At 47.2% G+C, this 10213-nt stretch overlaps 1 protein-coding gene across 1 annotated transcript; it reads left to right on the top strand.

Annotated features, from left to right (window-relative positions):
• Positions 1-2954: 2954 nt before the first annotated feature.
• Positions 2955-6561, top strand: LOC127344590 (indole-3-pyruvate monooxygenase YUCCA2). Its single transcript, XM_051370898.2, has 4 exons — positions 2955-4384; positions 5409-5657; positions 5776-5898; positions 6041-6561. The coding sequence occupies exons 1-4, from the start codon at positions 3626-3628 to the stop codon at positions 6236-6238; spliced, it is 1329 nt and encodes a 442-aa protein (XP_051226858.1). The 5' UTR covers positions 2955-3625; the 3' UTR covers positions 6239-6561.
• Positions 6562-10213: the final 3652 nt, after the last annotated feature.

Raw genomic sequence — 10213 nt, 5'->3', positions numbered from 1 at the left:
AAGGAAGTCCTGAAAAAGGTTTATGGCTCAAGGCTAATGGACACTTGAATGTAGAAGGATATTGTGATGCCGATTGGGCTGGTTGCCTTGATGGTAGAAGGTCAACATCTGGTTTTTGTGTTTTTGTTGAAGGTAACCTAGTATCTTGGAGTAGCAAAAAACAGTCGGTAGTCTTTCGATCTACTGCAGAAGCAGAATATAGATGTCTGTTTGCGTGAGTGAGCTGCTATGGATGAAAGGTGTCTTGTCGGAGTTAAGACTTCTAAGGAAAGAACCATTGAAGCTTTGGTGTGATAACAAATAATCCAGTTCAACATGACAAAACAAAGCATGTGGAAATAGATCGGTTCTTTATCAAAGAGCATCTTGATGTGGGAACACTGAAACTAAGCCATATTACTTCTGCAGAACAAGTAGCGGATTGCCTAACTAAAGGTTTAGGGGTTAAGGAATGTAATATAGCTTGTAGCAAGATGGGAATGATAGATATCTATCATCCATCTTGAGGGGGATTGTTGGGCAGTGTGTGTGTTTGTGGCCCAAAGGCCCATCTTAGTGTATATATGTACTGTGCACAGCAGCAAACAATAGTGTTAGGGTTTTCACATATCCCCTCCCCGAGAACGGTGTACATGTAGATGGACCCCATCCACGGATTGTAGGGGGGTAGGGCATGGCTGGGCACCACCTGGCCCAACAGGTGTACCGCCGATGACCTTCTTCTTACCCTTGTTCTTGCCGGTGTTGTAGTTGCCGGATGGCACATTGTAGGGCACCCGGGCTGATGGGAGCGGGAGACTCGTAGAATGCAAGGTGAGGACCTGGGCCACAATTTCTGCCGCTTGGGTTGCTCCGGCTTAAGCGCCGGAGAAGCATGTTCCAGAGCTAGAGGAAGGAGGGGAACGGCATGAGCACTGGCATGATCATGGCGACATGGCCGAACTGCTCGTCGAGGCCCTTGATCATGTTCCACACGAGGGTGTCATTGGTGATCGGAGAACCAAGGTCGATGAGCGTGTCGGTGATGTTTTTTCAGTTAAAGGCATTAGTCACTGATGGACTTCCATGACAGGGATGAGCACATAGATGCTTTCGATGGCGCTGGCCTAAAACCCGAGGGCGGCTAGAGGATTTGTGTTGTCGTTGGCGGCCACGGAACTGATGGTAGGCGAGGGGTGCTAAAGCGGTGCCGGCGGCAGAACGCCTAGCTGATACCATGTGAAACATAGGGTTTGGGTGAATTAGGCCACTCGTGTGACCTTCCTCTTATATATATAGGAAAAATACACAAGATAAACAAGGTAACAGCCTTAATGCAATCCTAACCATAATGACCTGAATCAGTTATAAACATCAGGCTCAAGGTATGATTGGATACACCGAATATGTGTAATATTTGGTTGCATAACAACATCCTGTAGTAACAATAAGGATTGTGGTTTTCAGACTTGGATCCATGGGATGTAAAAGGACTGTATACTCTTACCACGAAGGTACATATGAGCTATTCATTCACCAAAATAAAAGCAATATCATTCTGGGAGTGCCCTGCCTACAAGAATCCTGAAAAGCGGTGGTTCAAGAGATTGCGATGTACGGTGGTGGACTGGTGGGGGTGGCAAAAAAGAATCCAGGAGGAAGTATACTAGAAGAATAGCAGGCATGAGCTACGTCTCAGGATCCTCCATCATTGGAAGATGGATCCTTGTTATCTGTGCTGAGTGTGCAACAGCAGTACTTCGGGGCTGATTGGCACCAAGCAACCAAGCAGGCTGCTGCTCTTGTCTAGGGCACAAAAGGCCACAATTTGCTTGACCCCACTGAGGCTAGTTGTTGGACTTCCCATTTTCTGATACCCCGCAGGAGGTGGGTGTTTGGTTTGCCAGGTAGAAATCTTATGCTACATTGCTGGTTGCTGCACAGATCTGTTCTCTTATCTTTCTTTTTTTTTTTTTTTTTTTTTTTTTGCTGTGATCAATCTGTACGACCAGCTAGAGAAAATGTTTTGGTTGGCCCCTGTTAACTTCCCATCTGGTATGTCAGATGCAAAAGGAAGTTAACACCGCAGGAAGTTGAGACACACCTTTTCTTAACGGACTTCTGGACTTGCTCGAAATTTTCATCCTTCCATCTTTGCATTTAGGTTCTTCCTGTTCTTGGCAAATTTAGGTTCTATCAGTAGAACTTGGGATCAATTTATTTTATTGGTGCAATGCTGATTCTGTGAGTCCTTATTTGGTTGACCTTTCTAGTTGTTAGAACCTACCATGGAGAGATGTTTGGGGGCACTATTTTTTCTTGTGTAAGGATCTTCTGAATGCGAAAAGAAAGTGGGTACAACAGTTTGTCAGTGCCTATGGAAGTCATTTGTCAGATGCAGTACCCTGTTGATGGTTTCAACATGAAGTGCTGATGGCTGGCAACTGTTGAGGTCTAATAATTCCTTCTAATTAGCATTTTGTTAGAAGTAAGATGCACCATGAACATCATTGGGAAAGTTCAACTCCAAAACTTCTGATTTGCCAAGGCCCTACCAGTTAGCGTCCCAATTCAAAGCATCTTCGTAAATCATTCTTTGTTAAATGTTTCCATGGTGCTAGGCTGCTTGACACTGATGGAGCTGTTTGCCCCAGAAAACTGATGGATGCTTATGGCTTATGCACACTTGAAGGTGATCTTTTGCTGGTAAACAGTCTTTGTATCCTAGGCGAGCTGTAAGAATGGCACACACAGTTCATGACATAGCAGGAACCCAAAGTTACAGCTGCAGGACTACTGAGAATTATTTCTTTTGAACTGAATTCATTCATTGCTGGGGCACTCGATAGAAGGGAATAAATCATGGCACGCGAGGTTACCTGTTGTAGTTGCTTTGGCTAATATATAGACCTCACTACTTTTTAGAAATCTTACTTTATCGTAGCTTTTACAATTTTCCGCAATGTACTTAATTCCTCTTGTTATGAAAAAAAGTGTCAGCTCATCATGATTGACCTGCTCCATCAGGATTAGGCGGCATGCACAGTTCAATGATTAAACTATGCCACTACTAATAGGTTCTAATCTGTTATGCATGCTTTTTTATTCGTACGTTGCCACACGTCGCCGAGTGTTCAAGTTACTTTTTTGTAGTACCTTTCAAATGAGCCCATTCAAAATCACGACTGCTTAATTAGATGGTGGGTATATAGAGCAAAAGAACTTAGCTAGGGCATGCATTCTATAGAAGACAGCCACTCTCAGAACTTCCCCTGTGCTTTCTTTCATCCGTTTTCCTCTTCTCTTCTCAACTTATCTAACAAAGAGAAGGCTGTAGAGATGTAAATGGGGTCCCGCCTAAATCCCACTTATAGTTCATTTGGGCATTTCTAGTGCAAATTTTGGGATTTAGGCGAGATCCTAGTTGACACCTTAGGAGGCCGACTATATAAGAGACCAACCCTCTCAAAATAACGAGGTTTCTTCTCTACCATCCCATCTGCACCAACTCTTTACATACAACTTACCTCCACACTATCTTCTCTGTGGTGCATGCATTCATGTTCAACAGAGTTGAGATCGAAGCAAACACAGCCATACACTACTAGCAACATCAAGGAAACACCATTAGAAGCCTACTACGTGCATGGACCATTGGAGTGAAACTGAGGGCAAGAGAGCCCATGATCCTATCTTCCAAACCTATTTCAGCCAAAACTGCGGCCATCATGTTGAAGACTGCTGCAAGGGGAGGAGTGCAGATGCTGCTGTTACTCCTTTACAGCGATGTATCTTGGTTCCAGGTCCAATTATCGTGGGTGCAGGACCATCAGGGCTTGCCGTTGCTGCATGTCTCAAGGAGAAGGGGGTCGATAGCCTTATCTTCGAGCGCTCCAACTGCATAGCTTCCCTGTGGCAGCTCAAAACATATGATCGTCTGAGCCTTCATCTTCCACGACAGTTCTGTGAGCTTCCTCTAATGCCTTTCCCTGCCGATTACCCTATTTACCCCTCAAAGAAGGAGTTTGTAGCATACTTGGAAAAGTATGCTGCACGGTTCGGCATCTGCCCTACCTACAACCACACGGTGGTATGTGCAGAGTACGATGTGAAGCGTCTGTTATGGCGGGTGAGGATGCAAGCTACAGGCAGAACGGGAGAGGAAGTGGAATATATGTCCCGGTGGTTGGTTGTGGCGACTGGGGAGAATGCTGAGGTTGTGCAGCCAGAGATTAGTGGCCTAAAAGAGTTCAAGGGAACGGTTATGCACACCAGTGCATACAAAACTGGCCGTGTGTTTGCTGGGAAGCGTGTTCTTGTTGTTGGGTGTGGCAACTCTGGCATGGAGGTCTGCCTAGATCTTTGCAACAACAATGCACATCCCCATATTGTAGTAAGAGACACTGTACGTGACCTTCTCTTCATCTCTATCATTATTATTTTGACAATGTTATTCAGTCATTATTCCGCGTGAATTATGCTCATTACTTGCTATGTTCCTGAAGTTTAACCCTGGGAAATGATAAACCTAGACTAATTACAGGAGGTGCCCCTGGTTAATTATATTAATTAGGTTATACTTGTTGAGGTGTCTGGTTCTGTCTATGTCAGAACCTTGAGTGTGCTTATCTGTAGATTGTAGACTCTAGCTCGTCAATTTAAGGAAGGCCTAGTTATCTGAAATCATTAGTGCACATCAAATTCGGGATTTTCAAGGCCAAATTGGCTCTTGCACCTGCAGCACAGTTGTCATTATTATGCGAATTTCCGTGTTAAGAACAAGCTGTCACTTGAGGAAAGGGGCGATTCCTGAAACGAGAGGTTTCTCTATTGCTTCCTATTAGTTTTTATGCTCTTTATTTCTTGTGTGTACTTGCATCTTTTTTCGCCATCTCTGCGTCTTCCTTCTCCATTTTCTTTCGGTTCTTGGTTAGCTTCATGCTAATAGTTTTCTTTCCCCGAGGATGGTGCAAAGAGCTTTCTCTTCTATACTTCATGAGAAAACTATGATTTGCACATTTAACCATGGGTCCCCATCACCACCATGAGAGCATAGCATAAGTCTGTCACTTAGAAAGAAACATTAGTAAAATGACTTGAGAACCTACCTTTCATGACTAGGTGCATTCCTTTCTCACAGCTCTTTCAGCTTTCAAAGAGCTTAGTGAGATTTTAAAAAAGCAAGCTTGGCTTCCAAAAGAAGAAGAAAAAATAAATGCAAGCTGGGGTTTGCTTTCCATACTATGCTGGAGATAAGGGAATAAGTTTGGTCCAGGGACCAAATTGGTCATGTTGCTTCTTGTAGCATGCAGAAAGCATAACTTCGGAAAAGAGAAATTGGCGCTGATTAATTTTATGATCCAATCATTAGTACAAATGTTGTGTTGCCTTTTGTGAGCGCTAGCTAAGATTTTGTTCATCATTGGCAGGTACACATCTTGCCCAGGGAGATGCTGGGTCAGTCGACCTTTGGGCTGTCAATGTGGCTGCTCAAGTGGCTGCCAGTCCACGTGGTGGACCTGTTTCTACTGCTCGTAGCACGGGCCATGCTTGGGGATACTGCTCGGCTTGGGCTAAAGCGGCCTACCGTCGGCCCCCTCGAGCTCAAGTCGCTCTCAGGGAAGACCCCAGTTCTTGATGTTGGCACATTTGCAAAGATTAGGTCTGGGGATATCAAGGTCTGTTTCATACCACTGAAGTACACTGAAGTGATTGTTTGAGGGAGTCCATCAACCAGTCTGTCTGCCTTAATATAAGTGCTGATCTGCAATTTTCCCCATTGGTTGAACTATGCAGGTGCATCCAGGCATCAAACGGATATCGGGACGACAAGTAGTGTTTTTGGACACGTCGTCCGAGGACTTTGATGCAATTGTGCTTGCGACTGGCTACAGGAGCAATGTCCCCTTCTGGTTAAAGGTGCATTACATTTTTACCGTGGCATATCTACTAATATCATGGTGTATATAATATTAGAGGCACATTTTCCCCCGTTGGATGAAAAATGTTATGAAACCTGTGTAAGATGATCTCTAATCGTGTTCTGCTATGAAATGGGCAGGACCGGGAGTTGTTTTCGGAGAAAGACGGCTTGCCAAGGAAAGCATTTCCAAACGGGTGGAAGGGCGAGAGGGGACTCTACTCGGCCGGACTCACTCGACGCGGTCTGATGGGAACATCTCTTGATGCGAGGAGGATTGCTCACGACGTCGAGCAGCAGTTGCGTGCTGAAGGAAAGTATCCAGGCGTGTTGCTCTAGCTTCTGTCTCCGTGTTTGCCCCAGTGGCAGGGGGGAGGGGTGCCATCGGTCTCCAAGTTTGTGAATATATGTGTAGTGTAGGTTTGTCGAGAATGGTACTGTGAAGTGATCACAAAGGGTTGTAATGCACGTGCGGCATGTTGTGTTGCTTGTCTTTTTAGTGTTTGTATAGGCTGGGTATTGTATTTGTTGATCTTTTTTTTTGGGGTTTTGGTTTTGATGACTAACCATGCTATATAGGCAGCTCTGTATCATCCTCGGAGGGGTAATATCGAAGTGCCCATGTTCACAACAATCGGGCTCTGTTTGGCCTTTCTGATCAATGAATCTAGATTGTGTTTTTGCTACATGACGTGTATATAGTTTGCATCAAACCTAGCAGCTAGGAACTGAAAGTTTCAGAAGTTGGTCAAGAATCGCTTGAATATATTCTGGTGTTCCGGCCGGTGCATACTACATTTGCACAATTGCTTAGCTCTATCATCAAGTTCGCTTTCGGCTAGACCTAAGTAGAGTAGAGGTCCCTCTTCCTTTTCCTGTTGGTAGCCCATGCACCAAAAGTTTTGGTTGCTGGGCAGCCGCTCTGCCTCTGCCTGCGTATCATTGGCGAAACGACAGCAACGGAGCCAGGTACAGAACATGAGGTCCTACAGGAGTCACTTGGGGGCGACGAGGTAACTCTTGGTGCTGCAAAGACAAGAGGAATATTCCATGGATTTCCTTTCACTGTGGAAAAGACGGCCTTCGACACCAGAATCTCTTGGATAATTTTTCAGCAACATTTTCCCTGGGTTCTCTGCGCCACGGTATTGTGTGTATACATAGTTACATACCACTCTCTACATCACAAAAGATCATGCTGTGGTAGTGCCTTTACTGATTGTATTTAGTCGCGCTAACCACGTGGTAGCACGTGAAGCAAGGAGTATTAGGAGATAAGACTGGTTCATGATTGGTAATGGAGACCGGAAACGGAGCACTCCTGTCTAGATCGATGAGATGTAAACACGGGGATGAGAGGAAATTCCATATATATTTTGTAATAATGACAGGTACAGTGCAATCACATGCACGAATTAGCTCCCTCCAGACACGTTGACTACACTTTTCTGATGAGTGGACACATCATCGCTCGTGATCTGTACACATCAATCATGTTTGAAAGACATCGGCACTCTCCGTTGCACTGCTGGTGTGAGGCTGTGAGTGTGACTAACCTAAGCAGGCTCTATCTGTAGCCGGATCATAGCATATCGATCGTTCATGGGACAATGCCATCGACCGCTGCAGCATGTTGTTCGTCCCTGCACCCAGCCAAGCAGAAGAGAACGAACACGATAGTGTAGCCATTGAATGTGGCATCGATCGAGTCAGGTACCAGTAAGCTAGTGGCGACGAACGAAGAAGAGTGCAAAGCTGAAACATTAATGTTAGAACTTGAGTGGCCCCGTGTTTCTTCTCTATAACACTTGAGTGGCCTGTTGCAATCAAGTTGCAGCATCTTGACATATGACTGACTTACCTGTAGCTGAACCGAAGCATGCATTATGGATCGTCCATGGATGGAGTTACGGCCTTTAATTGCGTACGGCAGTCTGTCCAGCCAAAGAGAAACGAACGAGCGAGAGAGTGCGGATATTGTAGCATCGATCTCAAGTGCATAGCCGCCCTTGTCTCGTCAGCAAACCACATAATATCTCTGGAGCTGATGATTAGGGCGACGGTGACGCGCGCTGTTCTTCCACAGTGGCCCAAGCGCCGATCGAACTCGATCGGGCGGCACATATCATTCGAAGGTACGTATGTGGGTTCCGAAGCAACATGGCCGCTAAGCTAGCTCCACCGCCGGCGTCGATCCGTTCTCTCGGACGGACGGACGGGTGATGGGATTAAACAAGGCAAGAAAAGGGTCGCCCCGAGACCCACCGAAAAAGGAGTGGACGTCGGCCGCGCGCGCACGGCGCGGGAGCAGCTAGGCTAGCACATGACGAGCAGATTGGGGAGAAAAAGTTCAGGTACACGCCGAAGAGAGCGAAACCCAAGGCGCGGCCACATGCGCGCATGCTCGCACGCGCATGGCGGTGGCGGCAGGGATGGGCGTCAGTGCGGCGCCGGCCCTCACCGATGATCGACCTTATCGCGCGCTACCTAGCCACATCCCCCAGCTATCCTCGATCAATCTCGTCTCATTGCGTCGATCTCTGCGGCATTGCCATGGATCTCAATGGCGCGCATGCACCTCCAAGGTCCTTGGAAGGCAAAGGCGTGCCTCTTCGGGACCTAGCTTTCCAGCGGCAGAGCCGTCGGTCCCGACCTCCCCGGGCAAGCATGCCATGCGCACCCAGGCACCCAGCTACCTGGACGCACTGGCCGGCAGCGAACGGTTCAGAAGAAATGCGAGAGCTGAGTGCTCTGGGTGCCCCAACCCCCAGGGTTTTTCCTGAAGCGCAGTGTCCCCCCGGCTGAGTGATTCCCCTTTGTGCAATTGTGCTAGGGTCAGGTCAGGGTATATGCAAAGGAGATTCTTCCTTCTTGCATCTAGTCATGTCATCAGAAGCAGTGCACGCGCACCAGTGCTCTGCCCGTCTGCCTGCGTCTTTTCTGGCATGAAAGGCGAGCTTACCATAAACGATCAAAGCGGTGAAAAGACAGCTAGCTAGCGTTAAACTAGTTCCTAAACTGAACAGGTCGTCTGTGGCTACCAGCATAATCGAGCTAGCCCTAGCTAGCCTTTTGCATCCTGCGGTGCGGCCCAATCACCTCGCCGGAGCCGCGCCCTACAAAGTGCCATGACTGCTACTCCTTCAGCCCCCCTCGGGTGACCCGAAAGGCCTCTCTTCCCTTCCAAGGGCACACACCAGGCGGTCGTGCCAGTGAATCTGCTAGTAATGCGTTGTGGAATCTATTATGTATCAAACAAGGACTGGAATCCTCGCATCCACTACGAATATATTCTGGTTATAGCTTAATTGGAGGTACTGCCTCCACCAGGTGGCCATAGTGGTCGACCGACGACGACGACTCGAATCATCCATTGTTGCCTTTATTCCCAACTGAGGCGGGCATCATCCTAGAGATTCATGGAATGATGGGAGCGAAGCGGCAAGCTCACAGTTTGCTTCACTGTGCTGGAGGTAGCTAGTCAGATAGGGTCAGCTAGCGCGCGCTACACTAGCATATAACTGCACATCGAACCGGATTCGATGAGTTGGCTTGGTTATGACAGCATGATTCCACACACCTCGAGCGGCGCCGGCCTATCATGCAGGCTCCGGCGAACGGCCGATTAAATTGTTTTGCCACGAAGCATTCCGTACTATTCGATAGTAGTACTTTCCTCCCTGAAATAGTTTTCACGGATTGCTTCGATCAATAATCTGATCGAGTCACTCAACACGTGTTGGACCTAACTCTGGATGCATGTGCGAGCAGATCTGTATGTGGACACGCTTAGATAGACACTGGACGTGGCACATGTTCTTATCATGCCATATGCTTGAGTGCTTGACTAATTATTACTTCCTAAATTATCTTCAGCTAATCATGCTGTTGATGCAAAGCTACGACAGGCAGCAAATTTCGAGAAGGGGGAGATTATTCAGGAGAGCCAGTCCCATACGGGCCGGCGAATAAGAACTTCTGAACTATACTAGGCCTAAGCAGATCTCGGGCTTTAGAGACGTGCTCGTATTTCACGCACAAGCTGGGGATGGGCTGCGCGCCGTCAGCAAGTCATTCGAGCCCAAAATGGGCGGGCGGCACGGCCTATTATACCACTCCCCCTCCCGCAAATTTCTATACACCGCACGTTGCGACGTGTTAGGTTCGCAACGCGCACCACCTCTAGCCTGTACTCCCTCCGTTCTGTTTTATTCTACATCCTGGGTCCGTTTTTTGTTCGCATATAGTCTGCATCTTACGGTAGTAGGAAACGTGTTGTTTCCATCCAGCTGGTTAATTAATCAGGACAATTAA

Source organism: Lolium perenne, chromosome 3 (genome assembly GCF_019359855.2).
Source record: "Lolium perenne isolate Kyuss_39 chromosome 3, Kyuss_2.0, whole genome shotgun sequence".
Lineage (NCBI taxonomy): Eukaryota > Viridiplantae > Streptophyta > Magnoliopsida > Poales > Poaceae > Lolium > Lolium perenne.
Note: the sequence above shows the minus strand (reverse complement) of the source record. Positions and strands in the feature narration are given on the sequence as shown.

Coding starts and splice junctions, on each gene's coding strand:
- LOC127344590 (XM_051370898.2), top strand. CDS start 3,626: ATGGACCATTGGAGTGAAACTGAGGGCAAGAGAGCCCATGATCCTATC. Junction 4,385..5,408: donor ATATTGTAGTAAGAGACACT/GTACGTGACCTT, acceptor CATCATTGGCAG/GTACACATCTTGCCCAGGGA. Junction 5,899..6,040: donor ATGTCCCCTTCTGGTTAAAG/GTGCATTACATT, acceptor TGAAATGGGCAG/GACCGGGAGTTGTTTTCGGA.